This window comes from Peromyscus eremicus, chromosome 4 (assembly GCF_949786415.1).
Source record: "Peromyscus eremicus chromosome 4, PerEre_H2_v1, whole genome shotgun sequence".
NCBI lineage: Eukaryota > Metazoa > Chordata > Mammalia > Rodentia > Cricetidae > Peromyscus > Peromyscus eremicus.
This window is the reverse complement of record NC_081419.1, coordinates 12,796,762-12,822,987: the sequence shown is the minus strand read 5'-3', so window position 1 is coordinate 12,822,987 and position 26,226 is coordinate 12,796,762. Positions and strand designations below refer to the sequence as shown.

Below are 26,226 nucleotides of genomic sequence, written 5' to 3'. Positions count from 1 at the left end.
TGGCATTTCAGCTTTCTGACCCACGGGGTAGCAATCACTTCTCGGCCATTTCATTTGCATGTGAGAGCAACAATAACAGGGATACCTTGTTGAGCAGGTGTGGGAGGTCTAGATAACATATAATTTGTGTAAATCTCTCATAACAGCAGCTGGCTGTTAAGGATGAAACCCAGGCTAACTAATACTGGTAATGGATAGCTATTGGAAAATGCAGGAAGGCGTGGCAAAGTCTCCTGAATAGCAGGTGAAGGAAGAGGTATGGGGAGCAATGTGGGCAGGAATTGGAACAGGCTAGACTGCATATGCCAGGATAAAGACTTTTAAACAATTAAATAAGGAATGCCACAGAACTGCCAGAGACCTGCTGAGGCAGATGGGGCAGAGTGAGGTGACGGAGTAAAGATGCCTCTGAATGACCCAACAGAGGACAAGCAAGCAAAGCAGTAGGGGTCTTTGTCTTCTAGGGGGATAGATAGCTCTTATGTCCTAGGCTGTAACCTACTACAATAGTGTTTTCCTAAGGGAGGTGGGGGGCGACACTGAAAACAGCCACCCCAGCTGGTCTTGAGGCCCGTGCCCGCGCGCCACCTGGTGGCCGCGGGAGGTGTGCCCTGGTGTAGGAAGGGAGAAAATCCAGGATTTTGTTTGGTAGACACTTCGGCAAACGGAGGCGACGTGTGTGTATCTGAGTATTAGCATCTTACCATTGGACACGGTTCTTATCACAACTCCCATTTTCCAGACAGGTAAACTGAGCAGAGGTGGGAAGAACAGGCCGGAAAAGGGATACTCTTAAAACAGCTCTTTAAGACACCCGTAGTCAAGAGTTTCAAGTTTTCTTTGATGGCATCAATGTCCCTGATCTTAGTTTGCCCATCTGTTCTATGGGCAGGGTGCGGGCAATGAAAGAGGAGGAAGAGAAACTTTAGTCTTTCCCGCCCACCCGGAGGTAAGAGGCTTTAAACACTTCTCCGGAAAGCAGAGTTGTATAGATCCTATTTGCATACGAACGCAGTCACCTCAGGTTAAACTCGGGTCCTTTAATCTCTGGTCCAATTTGTCCCGCTGCCGCGGAGAGTCCTCCTGAGTATCTACACACCCCGCCCCCTGGGGCCTTCCCCACAGGGCTGGGCTTGGTTGCACGTGCTCTGAGGGTTCCTGGTGGATCCGCCTCCTTGGAAAGACTCATTACTAGCGCGGGGAGGCAGTCGGAATTACAGAGAACTCTGAATACGGACAAGTTACAACAGAGAGAGGACCGTGACATAACCATTTCTTCTCTATACGAAGTTTTATTAGAGTTCGGAATAATGATATGGTTTGGTTCTCCCTCCTCAGGACTGCCAGTATCAGTCCTTCACCCCTTCAATTGGTAGAGACCCGTGTGGCCAGCCTCGCCTGGAGGACTACAATTCCTAGCACGCCCCGCGGGCATGCGCGTGGCAGCGGCGCGTGACGTCAGGGGAGGGAGCTGGCCAGTGCTGAGGGGGCGCGGCGCGGAGGAGCGCGGAGCCGGGAGGCTCGGGGGCCCAGAGCGCGCGGCGGCCGGGAGCCTGCCGGCCCCTGACAGCCCCCTCCCCCCGGTGGACGACGACGACGACGACGACTACTAGGGCGCGAGTCATGGCGGAGCAGCGAAGCCTGCGGGGGCCCTGAGCGCCGCCGCATGGAGCGGGACGAACGGCCGTCTAGCGGAGGGGGAGGCGGCGGGGGCTCGGCGGGGTTCCTGGAGCCGCCCGCCGCGCTCCCTCCGCCGCCGCGCAACGGTGGGTGAAGGGCCTTCGGAACCCCGGCGGTCCCAACGCCCGCGACCCTCTCTTTCTCTCAGGCGACTCTGGCTCCCGGACGCCGGGCGGCCCCACAGCGTGGACTCCACCCCGGGGCTCGCACTCTCTACTCAGGGTCCCGGGTGCCCTCAGCGCGGACCCCCCCACCCCGGCCCCTCTACGCCAGTCCGTGCTCCTCCCCCAGGGGGCCCTGGTTTATGGAGCATCCTATTCTACTTCACCTGGGGGGCTCGCAGACGCCACACTTGGGCACCCTGCACCTATGCTAGGGCGTTTTCCTGAGGAAGCCCCACGCTTCCTCCCAGCCCGGCGAGCCTCCGCCTCTGCGCAGACCCCTAATGGTGTCCCTCCTCGGACCTCGATGCCCGCTCCTGTCCTCAGGCCCCTTCTCCTAGGCTGCGACTTGCTGCTGGCTCAGGTCTCCAGCGGGATGCCGGGACTCGGGACACCTGCCTTTTCCCGGCGTTCGCCGGACACTTCCCTCGCCGCTCCGCCTAGCTCTTCCGGGGTGCTGAGAATTCCTCACCTGGCCGGGCCGCTTGTGTCCTCTTGTCCAGGCCCAGTCCTCAGGTTCCTCCGGGTTGGCTCCCCCCCCCCCCCCCCCGCGCAGTGTTTTATTTGTTTTTGTTTGATATTTTTCCCCTCGGTGTTTGTGGCGGAATGTTTTTATTGGTAACGTGTAAGGAGCTTTTGTGAGGTCGTAAAAGGTGAACTTTTGAACTTGGAAAGCGCCCTGGAGCAATTAGCGAAGGCGATGGCCCCGGGAGGCCTGCATTACAAAGGGTGCTCGTTGCGGCAGGCAAACGCTCCCGCGGCAAACCCGATTTATTTATTTATTTGCCCTGCCTTCCACCTTTCACATCTCCTCATTTCCGAATAAAGGGCAGGCTCTCAGAGATCCCTGCCTCCTCCCCTCTCTGCGCCATAAACGCGTAATTCTCTGGAAGATCTAGGACCCGAACAGTGTCTAACAAGTAACAGATTTCAGATTGAATGCAAACACCGGGGACAGTTAGGAGGCACTAAAAATTAATTGCTTTAGTAAGAAGTTTCTCAAACCAGGACAGTGACCTGGCAGGTGTGGGGAAAGCAAGCGAAAAATAGGTCACCGAGGCGCTCCTTTGTGGAATGAATGAATGGGGAGCCACAGAAGAGAAATCTTGAGTTGGATTTGCTGCTTCATAAGTTTATTAATTCATCAAACATTTATCGTTAATTCAGTAGCTCTTCAGTTTCTTTCTTTCTTTCTTTCTTTCTTTCTTTCTTTCTTTCTTTCTTTCTTTCTTTCTTTCTTTTTTTTAAACCAGTTAAGAGGAAAAGTCTGTTTAGAAGAGGGCCTGGTTAATTTGATATGATGGTCATCAGATGGTGATGTTTTCAAAACTCTTTGAGTTTTAAAGATGAGTATGATGTGTGGGATCTAGGTGTCCGGGCATCTGGTGGGGACTGATTTCTGAATGTGAACATGTTTGGGATCAATAAAATCCCACGTCACAAAAGGGGAAGGAAGGAATATAGTTAGGGTAGAAAGGAACAGTGTTTAGAAGAACAAAGATGATTTTTTAAAGTTTTTGACGTTTTAAATGTTAATTTATGCAGAGATTTGGTTTGGTATTAACCTGTGAATGTTGTAATTCTTGGCCTAAAATTTGCCATGCAGGTTTTTAAATTCAATCTTCAGATCTATCGGATATCCCTGTTAGTGTATTTCCGTAATGCCTTCCTGTTTGCAAATAATAGTTCCTGTTCCCACCTGTGCTTACTATTAGATGACAGATTTTATTGCAGCCATCTAGTTCGACTTGAGAATATTATTGTAAGGGAAGCCAGAGAACAATGCAATTGTTATTAATTATTCATTGGAACAGTTAAAGAACTGAGTGGCAATTTTATCTCAATCTTATTACTTGTTAATACTCATTTTTCCTCAACTGATTAGAACCATTTAAAAGAATCTTAAGGAACAGTCTGTTAAGCTAAAAATGTCTTTAATATTTCACACCAGTCCAAGTTAGTGATACAAATATATACTTTTTGTTGAAAACGTGAACTTTTGTCAGCTTAATTGATTCAAAAGAAAATATGAAATTTTTGTAGCATAGCTTGTTTTTCAGTACAAAAATTAGCATTGTGTATGCAGTCTTTTATAGCTTATGTTAATGAGTACCCAAAAAGTGCTCAGAATTTTCAAAATATAAAATAAAGTTTGCCTTTCAAATAGTGGACTTTTTTTTTCTTACTTCCTAATGAGTATTTTTACCCAAAGATAAATGAGATTGTTTGATTTCTGAGGAGAAAAGCACTCCTTTAACTTTTTTTTTTTTTTTTTTAAGCTGAGGATTGAACCCAGGGCCTTGTACTTGCTAGGCAAGCGCTCTACCACTGAGCTAAATCCCCAACCCTCCTTTAACTTTTTATCTTGGTGACATTTTCATTTTTCCTGAAGTCGTTATCTAGAGAGAAGGTCTTTGGTCTGTGTCAAGAATTAAAGTCCATTGATGCTGATTTTACAGTCCTCCAGATGTTTTTATGATTCCATCAAAACAGAGTACCTAACCTTTTGATGCACCATCACCCTTCCAGGAATTCCTTGTGCTGACTCTGCTATTTTCGGCTGTTGCTTGTGGTTTTCATAACAAACAAACTCATTTAGTTGTAGTAGTGATTGCTCCCTTTTGGGATTTCAAAGGGAGATGAATGCTTTGAGGGAGCATTTGTTCATTTTATTTCAAGAGAGTGAGGGAATAGATTTTTAAATATTTAAAGCAAAAAGACTATAGGCCATTTTAAAGAATTATGAACATAATTTCCCATTATTATCCTTTGGAGAAAATGAGCTTGCTAAGTACTATGGATGTTCCCTCACATGACTTTACCAACAAAATGCTTACTTCTTTTTTTCTCTTTCTCTTTTGGTTTTTCAAGACAGGGTTTCTCTGTGTAGCCCTAGCTGTCCTGGAACTACAATTTGTAGACCAGGCTGACCTCGAGCTCACAGAGATCTGTCTGCTTCGGCCTCCTGAGTGCTGGGACTAAAGGCGTGCGCCATCACACTTCAAATGCTTATTTCTTAAATTAACAAGTACTTTACATCACAAATTTAACTTTTTAGTTCTATGACTTGAAAACTTAATTCTGAATCAACTGAGAATGTTCTAGTTTCCTTAAGGAGAAATCTGAGGTGTTAAATAACCACATTTCCAATGTATCTTTCACCAAATGCTTGAAAACACCTCATTCTTGCAGAGTATGAGGCTAGCATGCTTACTAATATGAAATTCATTCTACATTTTGTAGCAGAAGTTGTATGCTTGTACAAGTACATGAAAGGTGTTAGAAGGGAAGCTAATGAAAAAAAATGCAGATTTTCAAAACTATACGAATATATATCAGTATTTCTTGATTTCTCATCTCCCTTGTCCTCTGGGGTTGTGGGACAAAGGTAGAAATTCTAGGTTATAACACAATTTTAGGACAGTTGGTAAAATATCTCTTAAATAGAAGAAAATGACTTATTTTGTATGTAAAAACCATATTATAGTCATCTTAATTTATGAAAAGGCATCAGAATCAGAGAAAGCTCTATCTGCAGATAAAGAGGCTTCCATTTCAACAAGGAAGCAGTTTTAAACAGCAGATAGCTTTCTAATGTGCCCACATGGGTAGTGATGTAATATAACCAATTTTTTTTTTTTTTTTTGTCGAGACAGGGTCTGTGTAGCTTTGCGCCTTTCCTGGAACTCACTTGGTAGCCCAGGCTGGCCTCGAACTCACAGAGATCCGCCTGGCTCTGCCTCCCGAGTGCTGGGATTAAAGGCGTGCGCCAATACCGTCCGGCTATAACCAATTTTTTATAATACTCTGAACACATTTCCAAAATAGGCAAGTTGGGAAGGAAAGTATTTGCTTTAAAACTTTTGTAGTCTTGAGGTCAAATTAAAAATTCAAAAAAAATTTTTCTCATTAAATATTTTTCTGGTTTAGGTAATTCCTTGAACATTTATGGATGTCTCTGTTTGATAAGTGAGATTCAGAGATGCCAGAATTATTAAGTTTGCAAGATAGCTTGGTACAGAGCCAGGGGATTCTGTTTTGGCTATTGAGGTTTTTGTAGCTAAAGTTTTGGATTCATCTTTATCTTAATTGTACATTTTGGAAACATCTCTGGATGTAACTTTGCTGTACACTATTCCTAAAATCAACCCCAGTCTTTCTGTTTCCCAGTGTTTACAGCATAGTTTAGGGTGTTAGACTTTAAGTTATGGAGAATTAGGAAAAAAAAAACCACTCAAACCCATAACATTGTGAGATAACCATTGTTTAGAAACAAGTAGGTATAATTTATTTAAATGAAATATTTCTTGCTTATTTTATTCCATTCTTATGGCCTTTCTAGAGCAGTTTCTGAAGAAAACAGATTTGTTTCCTGTGGGCTACAATTATTTAAATTATTTTAATAAGACTTTTCTAGTGTACTCAACAATTCTAATTAACAGTGATTTAGCTTGGGAGGGACAAGGATTTCCTCAGCTGGCTGTGGGGATCTGAATTGCTTCTTTCCCCACCCCCAGCTGCACTTCTAGAACCGTTTGATCCCCATGCTATCATGGTTGTCATTTGAGAAAGCAAATTGAGAGAAAAAGTGTTGGGAAAATAGAGCTTTGTTTGTATTTTTGAATTTTTGTTCTTATAGGAATAATTGAACTTCAAACTTTTATCATGTTGTAAGCAAGCTGGATTTATTATTATGCCTAAGAGAAAACGCCCAGATTCCCTTAAAAATACAAGTTTTGTTTTAAGATTTTTGAAAATTAGCCTTTGTGCAATGGAAACATTTTTATTTGAGGTAGTTTGTGGTTTTTCTGTGGCATTATATAGTTCCAGACTAAGAAATTATGAATTCTTAAGTTTCATACAAGTAAATGCTATAATTTTGTTGTATTGTGAATTAACTTTGAAAAGTTTCTTTAAAAATTATATCTTTGCATCCTAATTGCAAACTCTGAATCCTTAAATTTGTTTGCAGCAGAGAAGCTGTTCGACCCTAAACCATAGATGGCAGTAGTAGTGTATTTTTCTGTTTTCTAGACTGAGTTTTGCTTTTAAGTTGTTGTCAATTCTATGCACACTGTTGATAAGTCAGCTGGCAGGTGTAATGTTTCCAAAACCAATTCCCTGGACAGGAGCATTTGATGTACTCCAGAAAACAAATCCTAGCATTTGATTTGGAGATAGACTGTATGGGTATGTGCCAGAATAGTGAACTACTTCTCATTGCTGTCAAAGTGAGATTTTTTTAAGTTGGTGATGGTAATCAAAAGAATTGTTAGAATAATAAGCTATAGTACATTGGATCTGTGGTTGCAGTGTGTTAGTGACAAATGTGTCTTACAGTTGCTTGAACTACTATTTTCATTGGAAACAAATTATTCATTAAATATATTTGAGGATAATTTTGAGGGAGAGACATACAGTTAAGTTTCCCATGTGGAATTTCTCAGCTTCTTGATTTTCGACTGCTTTTATTTGATAGAACCATGGAATTTTAGATCTCTCTAAAAGCATTTTAGAGGTCTTTCAGTGTGTTTTCTGTTTTTCCAATTCTTTGTTGTAGTACTAAAATTTCCATGTTCTTTATTTTTCTTCTAAAAGACTAATTGGATAAAGAGATAGTTGAACTTCCTTCAGTATTTTGCCTGTGTTTCCTTGAGACACCATCTGATAAAGATTTATGAAAGAGTTCATTAACATCTGTTTCAAAATAAAGGAGCGAGGCTAGGCGTTGGTGGCACATGCCTTTAATCCCAGCACTCGGGAGGCAGAGACAGGTGGATCTCTGAGTTCAAGGCCACCCTGGTTTACAAAGTGAGTTCCAGGACAGGCTCCAAAGCTACACAGAGAAATCCTGTCTCGAAAAACTAAAAATAAAATAGAATAAAAATAAATAAATAAATAAAAAAATAAAGGCAAGATTGGCTCAGTGTGGAGAAATAGCTTCACCAGTTTTCATTTAAAAGCCTCTAATTCGCCGGGCGGTGGTGGCACACGCCTTTAATCCCAGCACTGGGAGGCAGAGCCAGGCGGATCTCTGTGAGTTCGAGGCCAGCCTGGGCTACAAAGTGAGTTCCAGGAGAGGCGCAAAGCTACACAGAGAAACCCTGTCTCGAAAAACCAAAAAAAAAAAAAAATAAAATAAAAATAAAAGCCTCTAATTCATGTGTTTATTTCAGTCTTGAAACATATCACCTTGAAAGAATTAAAAGATTCAGTTTGACTATTTTTGATAATAATGTATATTCTACTGGATCAGATACAATATTCTTCTTACTACATTTATTTGAGAGATGTGGTGTGAACACCACTGTATAACTTTAATGTATACTAAATAATGCTGTTAAAAAGTAATGAGGCAGTACTCATTTGGATTGTGTTTTCCATCATTCATCATTTCTTGATCATTTATTACTAAATTGTTTTAGACTTAATCTCTTCCAACATACTGAGTCTTTAAATGTAGTTTGCATTTAAACCAGTGGTTTTCAAAATGTAGTTCACATTTTGAAACCTCTGGGGCTCCCTAAGATCCTGTCAGGATGTTTTCCAGGTCAAAACTTATCTATCTATGTCTTATCTTCTTAATGTTTTTCAAGGGTTTCTCTGTGTAGCTCTAGCTGTCCTGGAACTCCCTCTGTAGACCAAGTTGGCCTCAAACTCAGAGATCAGTCTGTCTGTGCTTTCCAAGTGCTGGGATTAAAGGCCTGAGCCACCACCTGGCATAATAGGATTTTTAAAATCTTGGACCTGCTGCTATGAACTTCATAGCTTCTCAGTACTAAAAACTTTCTGGTGAAGATAGATGATGATAGTCTATGTTTTTTTGGTACTGTATAATGAAATGTGCTTATCATTTAGATGATGTATTTAACTAAGTGATACATTATTTTCTAAGACATGTATAGGTGTGTTATTTGAAAATAACTGGCTGGGCATGGTGATATCTGTCATGATAGCACTCAGGAGGTTCAAGCAGAAGGATTATGAATTACAGGAGCAATTATTCTTTTTCCAGTTATAAACCTGTGAAGCCAGATATTCTGCCTATACTTCAGTCTACCTAAATGTGTGTCACACATAGTAAGTGAGGAAGTAGGAGAATCTAGTTGTTAAGCTAGATAATGAAGAGTTTTGTAAAATGGTGCCATTCTTGCAATTTTTTTTTTTTTTTTTTTTGGGTTTTTCAAGATAGTGTTTCTCTGTGTAACAGTCCTGGCTGTCCTGGAACTCGCTTTATAGAGCAGGCTGGCCTTGAACTCACTGAGATCCTCCTACCTCTGCCTCCCAAGTGCTGGGGTTAAAGGCATGCACCACCACCACCTGGCCAATCATTCTTGCAATTTTATATTTTATTGGAAATGTACTTGTTAATATATAACTTGTAATGAGTTACTAGTTACTTTTTTTTTTTTTTTTTGAGACAGGGTTTCTCTGTGTAGCTTTGCGCCTCTCCTGGAACTCACTTTGTAGCCCAGGCTGGCCTCGAACTCACAGAGATCCGCCTGGCTCTGCCTCCCGAGTGCTGGGATTAAAGGCGTGTGCCACCACCGCCCGGCTGTTACTAGTTACTTTTAAGTGAATAATAGTTTAAAAATTTCAGGTTTATTTTCCAGTATGGTAAGTATCAATAGATAAATTCATATAATACCAGCTCTTTGGGGTCTCCAGTAATTTTTCAGAGTGTAAAAAGGGTTCTTAGAGTATACAGATTAAAATATGGAAGACCCCTGATATAAGTGAATGTACTTAATGTTATAAGAAAATATAGTGTATTTATTTGGCTTTTTTTTTCCCTCTCCTTTCTCCTTCTCCTCTCTTTGTCATCCCCTATCATCTCTGCTCCTTTCCTTTCTTTTTTTTTGGTTTTTCGAGACAGGGTTTCTCTGTGTAGCTTTGCGCCTTTTCCTGGAACTCACAGGAGATCCGCCTGGCTCTGCCTCCCGAGTGCTGGGATTAAAGGCGTGGGATTAAAGGTGTGCGCCGCCGCCTCCCGGCTCCATTTTTTTCTGAAGACAGTCTTGCTGTATGTAGCCTAGGGTGCCTTCAAACACTATCTCCTTTTTTTACGTTCTTTGGGTACTGAGATACTGGCAAGCTCCAAGCATCACTCTCATGCCTAACTTAGATTCTTTTCTTTTCTTTCCATAAGTCTTCTTCTTTCCATAATTCTTCTTTTACTGGAAACAAGTACATATCATTTTGTTTTCTCTGTTTGAAACTAAATGAAGTATGTCACAGTGTTCTCATTGAGTTCTGATGAGCCTTCTGTTACCGCTACATGAAGCCTATTGCTTGTCTGCTGTATTTCACAGCAGCTTTCCAACAGCTCCATTTTTCTGCAGGAAGTATATACTTACAATTGTGCAGCCAAATCTAATAACAAAACAGTATGATGCATTGCTAGAAAAATGTAACATACTCATAAGAGATACAAATCACATAAAAAAAAGAATAACCTGTGTGCTTGGGAGCCCACAGACCAGCTTGATCTAGGTAATCCCTTACTGAGCCTTTCTTCCAATGTTATAGATCGACTTGACAATTAAAACTAATCATATGGGGCTAGTAAGATGGCTCAGCAGTAACTCCAGCTCCAGGGGTTCAAGTTTCTTCTGACCATGGGCACCTGCACATGCGCACTCACACACACACACCCGCCCCCAACATACACACATAATTAAAAACAAAATAAAAATTTAACAAAGATCTTGTCTTATTTACTTTCTTAGGCAAATCTGTCTTTACGGGCTCTTTTTAAAGTTGTGATTTGGCAATGTTATTTTGTAGATTGGTTTGCTTTTAACTTGGTTTTCACTGAGATAGTAATGAAGTGTGGATAGAAGCATATCCTTCTGTGGCTTAGGCCCTTTCTTAGTGTGAATAACATTTTAGTGTAAGTCAGTTACTATGCTAAAGTTAGAGATGGTGGCACACGCCTTTAATCCCAGTACTCAGGAGGCAGAAGCAGGTGGATTTCTTTGAGTTCAAAGCCAGCTAGTGCTACATAGAGAAACCCTGTCTTGAAAAAAAAAGGGATTTACTCCTTATCCTTGGGTAGCTGTTAGCTAGAACTCATTCTGTAGAGCTTGTTGGCTGAAGAAATGTCACATAATGATGTGGGAGTTACTGCATCAGAACCTAGTTTGAGTGGGTGAGGAAAGGTCATTTAAGTATTTGAGGTTCTGTCCTAAGAGCTCTGTAATTATCTCGGGGTTTGAGAGTTCACATCCATTACAAACATGTTCCATGAAATTTACAGTTTAATTATAAGGAAATTATAAGCTTATGTTTTGATTTTAATGCCTGGTTTTTGTGTTTCTGGTGAAGTCTTTAAACAAATTTTTTAGTCAGTTGTTGAAGCCTGTTTTTTTTTTTTTCTTCCCTGTTGATACTGTACCCTTTAAATCTGAGGTCCTTTTAGTCCTACCAAGATGCCCTTTCAACAGGATAATAAACCACCTGGGGGAGCCCCCTACTGACATCCATTTAGAGGGCTTTGTTTTTTGGAACTGCTGCTAGTTGTACCAGCCAGGGAGGAAGGATTTTGGTTAAATGGTGTGAGAGGCAGAGAGCAGGGACTGGAGCAGTGGCGCTCAACCTTCCTAACACTGCAACCCTTTAATACAGTCCTTATGTTGTGGTGACCCCAACCATAAAATTATTTTTGTCGCTACTTCATAACAATTTGCTACTGTTATGAATCGTAATGTAGATATTTGTGTTTTCTGGTGGTCTTAGGTGACCCCTGTGTAAAGGTTGTTCCAGCCCCAGAGGGGTTGTGACTCATAGGTTGAGAAACTCTGGACTGGAATGTAACTCAGTAAAGATCCTGGCTATGTAACTTTGTCTTGTCTCTTCTCTGAATTTCAGTATTGCCCTTTAATAGCAGCTAACTTGTAGTGTTTATATACTATTTTAAGCCACTTCTATATATTAGGTTACTTCATCCTTATAACCTGGTGAGCTACAAGCTCTGTTATCCCTGTTCTACAGAGTTAGAAACTGAAGCCTGGGCCTAGGGAGATAGCTCATCTTGCCTCCCAAGACAGAGGACCCTGGAAGCCGTTCCTGCAACTGGTCTCTGACATCCACAAGCATGCCCATGTACAGTCACAGTAATTGTTAAAAGAGAAAAAAAGAAAGACCAACTCTGAAGTGCACAGAGATTAAGCTGCCCCCACTCCATTTCACAGTAACAGTACTAATAATTTTTTTTTAATGTTAAATATCCCCTTCTCCTAATATATTCTAATGACTCTGAAATTGCCTGATGGTCTATTAGGATTAGGGACAAGGTCTGTGAAGTACCTCTTGTGCCCAGGTTTCATACCAAGCAAATGTTTACCCCAAAACAGACAGCTGAGAATGCAGGCTACTTATATTCTCAACAGAGAAAGCCCAGAATCCAGCTCCTGTAGATGAGTCACAAAGACCCACTCTGAGTTGCAGGCAACTTTTTTTTCTTAAGTGATTGACTAGAAGATAATGCTGCCACTAAAGGAAGAATTCCTGCTTAATCAGAGGGGTGAGCACTCAGGAAAGAAGGGGTTTTGAACTGCTGATGTTCCTGTACAACATACATGAAATTGCTGTTTCATGAATGTTGAATGAATGAAAGAAGAATTGGTTGGAAATCTCAATCTTTTGCTGTTATCAGTCCTTTGCTGGTAGTTAGAAACAGTCTATAAAATAGAAGAGAAGGAAATTGAGAAATTTTGGGTCAGCAGTGTTTTAATAAGTGTATTGAAGCTAAATCCAAAGTTCAGTGAGCTCTCCTGAAACTAGAACAAAATTTCTATTTAGAAATTTGGTGCTCCTTATAATTAAAAAAAAGACTAGATATCCCAGATTAAGTGAAATGGCCATTAGCGTCTGACTGTTTGCTTGACTGAATTTGAGAAGGAAAGGTAGGTGGCCTCTGTCCTACTACTACCTTTTTCATTTCTGCTACACAAAAGCTGCTTATATGAAAAGGGAGGTCCAGTGCAAGGGGATTGACCTGGACTTTTGCAAATGAAAATATAAAAGCTAGTTGATTAAGGCTTGTAGAACACAGAGGGTGATTTCCTAGAAAACAGAAAAATAGTTTGAAAAATGATAGGCACTGTGGGTCATAGATTGTGATAGCAACCACATCCAAGGTGGTATGAGAGTCCCAGGAAGTAGTTTATGCTTGGGTTCTGATTCTTGCTCTGTCTCAAAGGTATGTGTGTCTCTATGGGAACACCTATAAAATGAGACTAATTCACTAATCCCGGGAATGATTTTCCAGCTTTTTGGTGGGAATGAATTGGATAGAACAGGAAACTGAAATTTAGGAACCTCTACATAAATCAAGTCCTCACATAAACTTTTGGTCCTCACATCCCAGAGTCTCAGAGGATTGGATTTCAGATACTATTCAATCATTTTTACGTTTACTTTGTCTCTGTTTTTGTATTAGAAGGCCTGGTTTCTATAAAGTCTGCACAGTCATGTGATTTACGTGTAAATTCATTTGTAAGTCAACTTTCTGTTTACAATTAAAGCACTAATGTTAGGATAATTTGTAGTGAGTGTAAATTTGAGAGAAATTCAAGTTTGTTTGTTTGTTTGTTTGTTTAAATAGGATTACTTTTCTTTCCATTTGTAACTTGTTTCTGCCACACTTTCTTTTGTTTCATTCACTGAGCCAAGTCCATAGTTTACTTCAGAATTTTCCCTCATTGCTTTTAAAGGGATTTTTCCTGTAAAGCTCATACTGAGAAGAGTCCCATCTTCTGAACATTTGGGAACATCGATTCAATTAAAGAAAATTGCAAAACAAAAGGGAAACCTTAAATGCTGCAGAACTGTGAAAGGGGAGCCCAGCAGGAAAGAGGAGGCAATGCCATGGGGGAGGGGCAGAGGGGGCGTGCAGCCCAGAGCTGCGTTTGAAATACTCATCAATCATTTTACTGGCACCAGGAAGCCAATCAGCCTTTAGAGTAGAGCGCTTAATGATCACCTAATGTGGGAAAGTACAATTGTTTTACACCCCCAAATATTCCCTTTCTTGCTGATAAATTAAATCCCAAAGGGCTGTGTGGTATTCAGGATTCAATTGATTACATCAGTCACTGAAAATACTACTGTGATAAAGTTCATTTAACATTTGAAGATAAAATGTTCTGTCTGCTGTGAGCCTTTTCAAAAATATTCCATGTAAATTTGCTTTTCACACAACATTTCCATTAATTAAAAATTTAGAACGGGTAACTTGTAAATTTATTCTCAGACTTCTGGCTGGAGAAAAACCTAGTTTTGAAAATGTCTATGGGGCATGTTTTGGGGAGCAGCAGTTTGAAATGCTTGCATATAAATAAAAGTGGGAGGGCTCTGGTAGCTTGTATTTAGGTTTTAGTGATTTCTGAACTTGTGACTTGAAATACTGGCCCCTATTTTGTTTTTTTAGGCATGAGCTCCTTAACAATTTGCTGTTTTTAAGGTTGAAAATAGCCTTAAAATAGTTATTGTCGAAACTACAGAGAATTGCTAGTAATCCTACTTCCAAGCAACTTGTTACTTTTTCTTCAAGTTCTAGGTTTTTTTTTTTTTCCTATTTTTGTGACCAAATGGTAAAAACTCTTCTGCTTTTTATTTTATTTTTTTTTCTTTGTGTTATAAATGTCATTCATTCAGTATGAGTTTATTTGAAACTTTTTCTGGCTGTATGATATTTAGATAGTTAATAGTTTTTACTCTTAAAACAGTAGCACCTATTGTACTGTCTTGTACTTTCTTCTATCTTGGATTTTAATTGCAATCCATTCTGTAATTAGGAAGATTGACCTCATTGTTCTTCACCAGTAATGTGACTGAATTTATTCTGAGGTACCAATGCTAACTAGCGCTGCAGTACTAATTCTTTAAAAAGAACTACTTATGCTACAGATAGCATTGAGATATTGGTAGGTTATTTGCTTTGTTCTTATTTTTATTTTTTGGCAGATGAAATATTTTCTAATACTTTATATATATACAAACTTTATATATGTATATATATATATATATATATATATATATATATATATATATATATACATATATACTTTTTTTCCCTTGAGGGAGAAGAAGAGGTATGCATGCATGTTTGTATGTGTATAGTGCAGGTGTGTACCTGGAGGTCAGAGATTGACTCCTAAGTAAATCTCCACTTTATTTACTGAGGCAGGGTCTTTCATTCAGAGATTTAGTCTTAACTAGCCAGCTGGGATTACAGACTGGCTGGCCTTGGATATTGTGTTCTGAATTTTGGTTTTCACATACACATGGCAAATGCTCTCTCTACTGAGCCATTTCCCCAGCCTTGCTTTCTCTTTTTGAATTTTTGAGATTCTAGCAGTAGTTTTCTTCTTTGTCTCGTCTCTAACTCCCATCCCAGTGTTTCCATCATGAGTAGAGTAGTGCTTGCAGACTTTTCTTCTCAGGATCCTTGTTGAATGGACGACAGACACTTTTCTAGTGTGTATTTGAATACAGTTATATCATCTTCCACAGTATCCTCAGCATGTTTTGAGACCTACAGTTGAGTGGGATTGAAAATTTAGGCACATGGAGGGAAAATTAAAATGAGTTTCTTTAGAAATGAGCATTTTTTTTGTAGGTTGCTAAATAGTATGCTGATCCTGCCTGGAGTTTTATGGTGAGAGGATCTAAATTATTTCAAAATAATAAATTCACAACCTTTTTAGTTTATTTTTGTTTTGAGACAAGGTGTCTCTACATAAACCAGCTGGCTTCAAACTTGGAGATCCACCTCTGCCTCCTAAGTGCTGGGATTAAAGGGATGTGCCACTATGCCTGGCACACTCAGAAATTTTTATGGAAATCCAATGGAAATAAAAACATTTTGGGATCCTAGTTATCTGTAATTTTTAATCAGAGGTAAATTAAAGTCAAGGAGTCTTGTAGTCACGTTTTTAAAGTTTTTATTGGTTGAAAGTGAGCTTTGCTTCTTTTCGCCTGTTACTAGTCAGCAACACTTGAAGTTTGCCAATAGTTTAAAAAAATTTTTTTATACTACTTTTCTAATAAGAAAGTGAATAAGCCATCTGCTCTTTCCCTCAGCTGTATGGAGTGGGTGTTTGCTCTTCAAAATCTTGTTTGGTAATTAAAAGCCTTGAAATGACCTTGAACCTAAGTGAACTATAAAAGATGTCCAGTTAATTTTATAGCTTTTGTTGATTTCAAAAGAGATTAGGTAGAATCTCTTCTGTTTGCTGCAACATTAATTGTAGCTCTAGGTATACACTGAAATAATTGCTGAGAGATACTTTTTTTTTTTTTTTTTTGGTTTTTCGAGACAGGGTTTCTCTGTGTATCTTTGCACCTTTCCTGGAACTCACTCTGTAGACCAGGCTGGCCTCGAACTCACAGAGATCCGCCTGGCTCTGCCTCCCGAGTGCTGGGATTAAAGGCGTGCGCCGCCGCCGCCGCCGCCGCCGCCGCCGCCGCCGCCGCCGCCGCCGCCGCCGCCGCCGCCGCCACCCGGCAAGATATTCTTATGTTCAAGAGAAGCTCAAAATAGACTACAGAAATGTCATTTACTTGTTGAACATTTAAAATGTGCACTTGAAAGGGTTTAAGGTATGGTGATGTTTTACAGAGTATCAATTTGTACTATTTAGATTTGCTGAAAAGATCTGTCTTTGCCATCTTAACATCAATTTTTTTTAACCCAGTGGGAAATCAGAAATATTTCAACACATTTTAGAAGTAATAAATATATATTTAGAAGTTATTCAAATATCATAGGAAGGACAGGAGCTAGGTAGTATAAAGTAAACATTACTATTTACAAAGCTTCAGGAGCTGTGATGTGCAAGCCTAGTGACTGAGCATATTGTTAATGTGTATGAAACCTGCATCACAATCCACACCCTTCCATACTTCCTAAGGTCTATGAATAAGGTCTTTAGACAGGTTCTCTCTATGTAGTCCTGTCTGCCCTGGAACTCACTATGTAGACCAGGCTGGTCTCGAACTCACAGAGATCTGTCTGCCTCTGCCTCCTGAGTGCTGGGATTAAAGGCATGTGTCCCCATAGCTAGCTTTGGCTTCTAACTCAGCGATGCCACCAGGCCTAGCAGAACAGTTTGCTGAAATAGTTTTACCCCTTCCTCAACGTTGAAGTGTCTAACTATAAGAGCTGCTCATTCCTACAGAGATTTGTAACTGCTATTTAGAGGTTGGGTGGCATTATTCAGTAAATAGTATAAAAAAGAATATAGTCCTTTTACTTTAGGAATGCTATTCTCTGTTATTATTTTTTTAATCTCTGTTTTAGTCTGGGTTTTCTAGAGTAATAGAACTTACAAAGTGACTTTTTATATATAGAATGATTTACAGTCTGCAGTCTACCTAATCCAGTAATGGCTGATTATGAACAGAAAGTCCAAGAATCCAGTAATTGATCAGTTTAGGAGGCTGGATAGACACTGGAATTACGAAGTAGGCTCTAATGCAAGTGAAGGAATGAACTTGCTACCAAGGCCAGAGCAAACAGGCAAAGAACAAAAGCTTCCTTCATCCGTGTTCTTATATAGGCTTCCAACAGAAGGTATGGCCCAGACTAAAGGTATGTCTTCCTGCCTCGAGATCTGGATTAGAAGTAGATTTTCCAGGCAGTGGTGGCACATGTCTTTAATCCCAGCACCTGGGAGGGAGAGGCAAGTGGATCTGTGGGAGTTCAAGGCCAGTCTGATCTACAGAGCTAGTTCCAGGACAGCCAAGGCTACACAAAGAAGCACTGTCTTGAAAAACAAAACAAAACAAACAAAACAGAAAAGTGGGATCTTCCTACTTCAAATTAAGTAAAAATCCCTCACTGTGGTGTGCCTTCCACTTTTTGATTTTAGTTAATTCCAGATGTAATCAAGTTGACAACCAACAAAAGCCATCACAATCTGTAACTAAAGTTAACATGATAGTTAAGGAGACCAGTTCACTGAAATCCAGCCTGCTGAAAACCAGTTTGCCACATGTCCAATTTATTTATATCTGGTTCATTAGTCAGTTGGCTGGATCTGCTTTGTAGAATTTACAGTTGTTAATCTCTTTAATTGCTCTTCTGTGATTTCCCTTTCTCCATTTTCCTTCCTGGTTTCTCATTTTCTGTAGCAAAACCTGGTTATATCTATTCTCCAGTGGAGGCCTCTCTGTCCCAGTTCTCTCCAGCAAATTGAACATTCTTGAAAATACTGTTACCTTAATGTTTGATTTTAAACTTGTCAGAAATTCTGAAAAGGCAGATAAATTGCCCTATGAGTGAGAATTGTTATAAACAGGTAAATCTGGGGTTGGGGATTTAGCTCAGTGGTAGAGCACTTGCCTAGCAAGCGCAAGGCCCTGGGTTCGATCCTCAGCTCCAAAAAACAAAACAAAACAAAACAACAACAACAACAAAAAAAAAAAACAGACAAACAGGTAAATCTAGAAATTGGCTATCTGGAGATGAATTAGCTTGGAATTACCTCATGGATGGATTTGGGAGAAATGAAGCTATATATATATGTGTGTGTATATATATACACACACATATATATAGATCTATATATATATACATCTATATATGTATATACATATATGTAAAGTGCCTATTATCCTACAGTGGTAGGACTGTAATAAGTACCAAGTGTTCTTTTTGTCTCTTCCCCTTCCCTTTTCTCTCCTCTCCTGTTCCCCTCCTCTTTTATGTTCTTCCTTTCTCACTCTTCTTTTTTTCAGGTTTTCTTCAAGTACTTCTACTTGAGGTTCAACTCCCCACAAGGGTTTTCTTACCTGTGGGCTCTAATACAGTAGCAGGTGATGACTAGCAATTCTGAACCTATGAGTCTCAACCCCTCTGTGGGTCTGATGACCCTTTCATGGGGGTCGCCTAAGACCATCAGAAAACACAGATATTTACATTATGATTTATAACAGTAACAAAATTAGTTATAAAGTAGCAACGAAAACAATTTTATGATTGGGGATCACCACTACATGAGGAACTGTATTAAAGGGTCACAGCATTAGGAAAGTTAAGAACCACTGCTCTAGACTCTTACTGAATTTGCCCCAAATGAGGGACTGGAGGGTTAAGAGCACTGGCTGCTCTTCCAGAGGTCCTGAGTTCAATTCCCAGCAACCACATGATGGCTCACAACCATCTGTAATGGGATCTGGTGCCCTCTTCTGGCCTGCAGGCAGAACTCTCTCTATATATAATAAATCTTAAAAAAGGAAAAAAAAAAAAAAAAAAAAAGCCAGGCAGTGGTGGCACACGCCTTTAATCCCAGCACTGGGAGGCAGAGGCAGGCGGATCTCTGAGTTCGAGGCCAGCCTGTTCTCCAAAGCGAGTTCCAGGAAAGGCGCAAAGCTACACAGAGAAACCCTGTCTTGAAAAACCAAAAAAAAAAAAAAAAAAAAAAGAATATGCCCAAATGAAATGCTTAAAGAGAGAGTGTTTGCCCTCCTGAATGCTTAAGGGAAGATCCTTGTCTGTGTATCCTGCATAATGGCATAATGGGTGTTAACAGCTTAGATGCAAGATTGTAAAGCATCTGTAGCGAACTTCTGCCCTCTGTGGTTCTCCCATTGTGCTGTAAGCCTGTATTTAAGACTTCCTCCCTCCTTCAATAAATGAATGAATGAATGAATGAATAAGAAAAAGAGAGAGAGTGTTTGTATATATGTGTGGTGCCAGGGCATGTGTGTGGAAGTTGGAAGACAACTTATGGAGTCCATCTCTCTTTCCACTATGTGATTCCTGAGAGTCTGGGGGCAAATGCCCTTGCCCACTGCAGAATCTCCAGCCCTAAAGCATCTTCTAGCTTGGACTTCTGCTGTAGAATTGCCCTTTCTTCCTACTCAACCCTTTGGGACCAGATTTCTCCATGATTTAAGGTATATATCACTTTTTCTGTAGCACTTCATTCCCAGTCACTTGTGTGTAACTAGAATTATGAGTCTTAGGAGATTAGATTGCAGCTTTAGCAGCAAAGCAAGGTCATCGGAGGTTCAATTAAAGCTCATGCTTCTTCCTTTAATATACAGAAAGCCAGGCTTTATTAGCCCCACTCAAAGCTTTTCCTTGGAGTTCTCTGTAAGTGCTTTCTGACCATATCTTTAATAAAGTGAAGGAATGTGAAGGTGTTGGATACTGAGAACCAGGCATTGGGCTACATTAGCTCATGTAATTCTTTCTACATTTTCCTTTGAAAGATGATACAAGCCCATATTATAGATGAGTGAACTGAGACTTAAAGTTGAAAATAACTTAACATTTCTCATACAGCTATTTCAGTATATCAGTCCCCCTTCCAGTTCTGGGAGATTGATTGAATTCTGCATACTAAGCATATCCTCTAAGCCAGTATTTTTCCAAACGTAAGTCTTTCTTGTATCAGTATCATAATTTTTATAATTGTGTAATATATTCTTCTAATATTTTAAATATTGAGTAGTGTTTGAAAACCACAGCTTTTTTTTTACATTTATCTATTTTCTCTTTATTATTACTATTATTTAATTTTATTTTTATGTGCATTGGTGTTTTGTCTCTGTATGCCTATGTAAGGGTATGGGGTCCCCTGGAACTGGAGTTACAGACAGTTGTGAGCTGCCATATGGGTGATGGGAGTTGAACCTAGGTCCTCTGGAAGAGAGCAGTCAGTGCTCTTAACCATTGACCCATCTCTCCAGCCTGCATTTATCTATTTATTATGTGTGTATGTGCATGCATGAGTTCATGCCACAGTATTTGTGTGGAGGTCAGAGGACAACCTTTGAGAGTTGGTTCTCTATACTATGCAACCCAAAACTTTTATTAGATAAGTTCCTGCTGGCTTAGAACTCAGTATGAGACTGGCTGGCTTCAAACTCACAGAGATCTGCCGACTGGTAATAAGTCTTCTCTGTCCCACCAGCAAGCTCCCAAATAATGACATGGAGACTTTTTATTAATTATGAAAGCTTGGCCTCTATAGCTTAGGCTTTTCCCCATTTGTTTTGTTTTGTTTTGTTTTGGAGACAGGGTTTCTCTGTGTAGCCTTGGCTGTCCTGGGACTCACTCTGTAGATCCACCTGCCTCTGCCTCCCGAGTGCTGGGATTAAGGTGTGCGCCACCACCGGGCTCCAACTAACTCTTATATCTTAAATTAATCCACATTTTAAAAATCTATGTTCTGCCACATGACTTTTTTTTTTTTTTCAGAGCTGAGGACCAAACCCAGGGCCTTGTGTTTGCTAGGCAAGCGCTCTACCACTGAGCTAAATCCCCAACCCCGCCACATGACTTTTTACCTGTCTTTCATTCTGTACCTCTAACTTGTTCTGCCACTCCTGGCATCTCTGCCTACCTAGATTCATCCCAGTTTCTCTCTTTGCCCAGAAGTCCTGCCAGTTCTCTCATTTAGCTTTTTATTAAATCAATCAATCATAATATCTTTACACAGTGTAATCAGATGTCTCACAACAGCCCACCTCTGCTGCCTGAGTGCTGGGACCAAAGCATGCTATGTCTAGCTATCATAACTTTTTAAGGAGAACTTGTGCCACCCTAAAAGTTATTTGCCAAAATATAGAATACTAAAATTAAATTTAATAAAAACAAAATTGTGTTAAATTCTAGTCATGGCAAGTTGCTTACCAAAATCTCTGATTAGACCTTTACTCTAAAGGGTGATTAGTAAGCATTAGAGAGGCAGCACAAGACCAAACTGAATTTCTTCTTTTGATGTCATCAGAAAGATTAAAAGAGAATTGAAAAGGTAATACCTGTTTTAAAATGTGTCTTCACGGTTGGAGAGCACTGGCTGCTTTTCCAGAAGACCTAGGATCCATTCCTAGCACCCACGTGGTGGCTCACAACTGTCTGTAACTCCAGTTCCAGGGGATCTAATACCTTCTTTTGGCTTCCACAGGCACCAGACACTTGTGATACACAGACATGCATATAGGCAAGTACCCATACATATAAAATAAAATAATTTAAATTTAAAAATTATCTCTTGCTGGGCATTGGTGGTGCATGCCTTTAATCCCAGCACTCGGGAGGCAGAGCCAGATCTCTGTGAGTTCAAGGCCAGCCTGGTCTACAGAGCAAGTTCCAGGAAAGGCACCAAAACAACACAGAGAAACCCTGTCTCGAAAAACCAAAAAAAAAAAAAAGAAAAAGAAAAGAAAAGAAAAGAAAAAATTATCTCTCGTACCACCTAAAGTCTTCCAGTGGTCTTCTCATTGTGGTAGACACTGATCCAGAAAACAAGTGTGCTCTTTGAGAGGAGTCCTCTGTGGTGCAGGCTAGGGAGCTGTGTTTGGACTTGCACCAGTCTTACCTGCCTCTCTGCCTGCATCCCCCTCCTTTTCTTTCCTCCTCTCATTTTCCTCTCTTGCCTCCCTCTCCAGCCTTTACTCTTCTCCGTCTGTGAGCATTCTTTAGGCTCCCAAATAGAGAAGGTTTTTAGATGCGTTTATCTGATTTATTTTTCACTTAATTGCTGTGAAATAGAATTTTATCTTAAGGAATTAAGATCTTTCTTAAAACATCTACTTTTTTTTAATGCTTACTGAATTTTGTAAGTTGGATATAAAATTATATCCCTAATAAGGTATTTCTTGAAATAACTAGAAAGAAATCATACACCTTCATTTGACTTCTAATTAGTATTAGAAATGGGAATATGGCTGGGTGTGGTGGGTCACACTTTTAATCCTAGCACTCAGTAGGTAGAGGCAGGTGGATCTCTGAGTTCAAGGCCTAGTCTATGGAGCAAATTCTAGGACAGCTAGGGTTACACAGAGAAACCCTGTTTCAAAAAACAAAAATCAAACCAAAACAAAAACAACAAAATGGTGGGGGAATTTGGAGAAGATTGTTTTGGTTTTTTGAGAGAGAGACTCACTGTGTAGTTTGTAGGTTCTACAAACTCCTTGTAGATCAGGTAGTCCTTGAACTCACGGAGATCCTTCTGCCTCCACCTCTGCTTCTCAAATGCTAGGATTAAAGGCATGCCTCACCACCACCCAGCCACTGAGTGTGACTTTTATATCAAATATAATTAAAAAGCATTACAGTTTTGTAATTTATAATTATTATAAATTTAATTGCCATTTGGGTGCATTAGTTTGTTAGAGACAATAAATAGATACCTGATATATAACTACCATGATTAGAATCTAGATTCGAACTTGATTTAAAAACTATTGTGATGGGACTGGAGAGATGGCTCAACAGTTTAGAGCACTGGCTGCTCTTGCAGAGGATGGGGGTTGGATTCCCAGCATCCCCATGGCAGCTCATAACTTCCTGTAACTCATAACATCCTATCCCAGAGGATCATCTCCTGCCCTTCTTTATCACCAGGCGCATAAGTGGTGCATAGACATACATGCAAACAAAACAGTCATATACATTAAATAAATCAAAAACCTTTAAAAATCTAATTTATTATTTAATATGTATGGGCCTTTTGCCTATATGTATGTTTGTGCACCACATGTGTCTGGTACCTGTGAAGTCTAGAAGAAAGCATTGGATATGGATGGTTGTGAGTTGCCATATGAATTCTGGGGTTCCAAGGTGCTTAACCTATTTATTTATTTATTTATTTATTTATTATTTATTGAGGCAGAGTTTCTTTGTATAGCCCTGGATGTCCTGGAACTTATATAGACCAGGCTGGCCTCAAACCTGAAGATCTGCCTGCCTCTACCTCCTTAGTGTTGGGATTAAAGGCTTGCACCACCACCTCATGGTGTATTTTATTTTTAAAGTTTCCTGAATAACTAAGAGAAAAGCATCTCCTATTGTCAATTTTTCTTATTTAATTTTGTGTTTTGACAGTTTCTTCAAATACAAAGGGAAGAATTTCATAACTTTGTTTAAAAAGTTTGTTGTACGTGCACAAAAAGGTTTCCAGCCTGGATGATGATGATGATTATGGAGGCCAGAAGAGGAGGTTGATTTCCTAGAAATGGAGTTACAGATGATTGTAAGCAACCATGTGGGTTCTGGGAACTGAACCTGGGTCCTCTGGAAGAGCAGCAAGTGTTCTTAACCACTGAACCATCTGTCCAGGCCCCCTCCCTTTTAAAATATTGAGAATTTAGGCTCTCTTTACATAGTTCTGGCTGTCTTGGAACTCAGCTATATAAACCAGGCCCACATCTGCCTATGCCTGTGTGCTAGGATTAAAGATATGCATCACTACATTAGATTCAGTCTGAGTTTTAGTCAGAAACTCCGAATGGACCCAAGCAGACATAAGAGGTTACCACAAGTCAAGATTTAATGCAGGACAACACAAAAGAAGTGGGGAAGGGAGGGGGCTGATTGATCAGGGCCAGCTGTCTCTGCTTCTCAAGTGTTGGGGTTTTATAGGTGTGTGCATGCCCTCTGTGACAGTGAAGGAGTGTTAGTGGTTCAGTTTTTCATGAAGGAGCCACAGTGGCAGGGGCCTTACAGTCCATTTATTAATCTTGGTTTTACCCCAGAAAGAGCAAGTGTACTTGGTGTGCTGGCTGATTTCTATTTTTTTCATTATTTTCTGGAGGCAGGCACCATTGAATCCATTTTTACGGATGGTTTTGACCTCTGTGATTCATTTAGCTATGTCTCAGAGACCTAGGCCCAAGCCCAGGGTGCTGCTTTAGACTCTTGATAAATTTGTCTTGTGAAAGTTATTCCCAATTTTATTTCTTTCTTTTTATTTTTTGTATGATTTTTTTTAAGATTTATTTATTTATTATGTATACAGTGTTCTGTTTGTATGTATGTCTGTATACCAGAAGAGGGCACCAGATCTCATTATAGATGGTTGTGAGCCACCATGTGGTTGCTGGGAATTGAACTCAGGACCTCTGGAAGAGCAGCCAGTGCTCTTAACCTCTGAGCCATCTCTCCAGCCCTTTGTTTCTTTCTTTTCCCAGCAGGTTTCTAACCTGAAGGAATAGAATGATATAGTGTGTATGGGGCAGGGGTCACTCTTATTTTAACTGGTATTTTAGTACAAATTGTTGCTTTAACTTTGGCACAGTGGCTGTGCCTTAATCTAATGCTATTTCAGCCAGCAATTGCAACTCCACAGTTTTACCAGCCTGCTTCTTTGGCAACTGCCTGCCCATTCAAGCCGAAGCCTGGCAGGAATTCTGTTCCCCAAAACAACACCTGTGTCGCTGCCACTAAAGGTAGCTTTAACTAAATCTCTATTGTTCTTTGCATAAATAAGACTCAAGATTGAAAGGCTGGGGTGAAAACCTGCTAGCTCAGAGAGGCTGGGTTGCAGCTAGCTGACCTCTTCTCCTTTTTGAGGTCTCCCATAGAGAGCGTCCTTCTGTTCCACCCCAACAAAAAACACCGTGCTGCTCCAAATCCCTCCCTACTACTTCTGATGTGTATCTCTATCTCTTCTAGATGCCCTTTGGTGCTTTTTCTATGATTACTTTCTGTCAACTAGTTACTGACTCAGCCTCATGACCCAAGATTAATTTTATTCAATTAATGCAAATGCAAACTTGGGGTTCACAATGTGATTGAATATCCCCCAACAACAAATTCTCTGATAAATAGAGTATCCAAAATATATAATTCATTTTCCTGTGATAATTTTCAGAGCTAGTGTAAGGTAAGAATTTTGAGGATACCTTAGTTTAAATAAGCAAGATTTTAACCTAAGAGCTGGAAGTTTTATAAACTCAGTTACAAACCACACACAAAATCCTTAGTTTCTCTTTTCCCTCTTAAGTGCACATTGAATTGTTCCTTATTAAAAAAGAAATGTTTTTGGGCTGGAGAGATGGCTCAGAGGTTAAGAGCACTGGCTGTTCTTCCAGAGGTCCTGAGTTCAATTCCCAGCAACCACATGGTGGCTCACAACCATCTATAATGAGATCTGGTGCCCTCTTCTGGCCTATAGTCATATGTGCAGGCAGAATACTGTATACATAAGAAATAAATCTTAAAAAAAAATGTTTTGAGCTGGGCCGTGGTGGCACACGCCCTTAATCCCAGCACTTGGGGGGCAGAGGCAGGTGAATCTCTGTGAGTTTGAGGCCAGCCTGATCTACAGAGTGAGTTCCAGGACAGCCAGGGATATACAGAAAAACCCTGTCTCGAAAAACAAACAAAAAACAAAACTTTTTTTTAGTAATGCTTTCTCTATTTTTAATGATGGGCAGATGTACTCTGAAAATTATTGTTCTTAAGTCCTGACTTTATTTTTTATTTTTGCTGGTCTTTTTGAATACCTCTATGGAACTTGAAAGTCAGTTTTATAATTTCTGGTGTTGGAAGAAGATGTGTAGTTTAGGGTAGTTGTATACCAGTTGGAGAGGCAAAGAAATTAAGAGTCCTTGCTTAAATAGCTGGCCTTGGGTATGTGAC

General features: G+C 40.1%; 1 protein-coding gene across 2 annotated transcripts in view; it reads left to right on the top strand.

The window, feature by feature from the left end:
- The first annotated feature begins 1,468 nt into the window (after nt 1-1,468).
- The window catches only part of Nr6a1 (nuclear receptor subfamily 6 group A member 1), a 201,271-nt gene continuing 176,513 nt past the window's right edge, over nt 1,469-26,226 (top strand). For both annotated transcript variants that reach the window (XM_059260225.1, XM_059260224.1), the window contains exon 1: nt 1,469-1,766. In XM_059260225.1, coding sequence (XP_059116208.1) covers nt 1,667-1,766 — 100 coding nt within the window. In that variant the 5' untranslated portion in view covers nt 1,469-1,666. The remainder of the gene's footprint in view (nt 1,767-26,226) is intronic.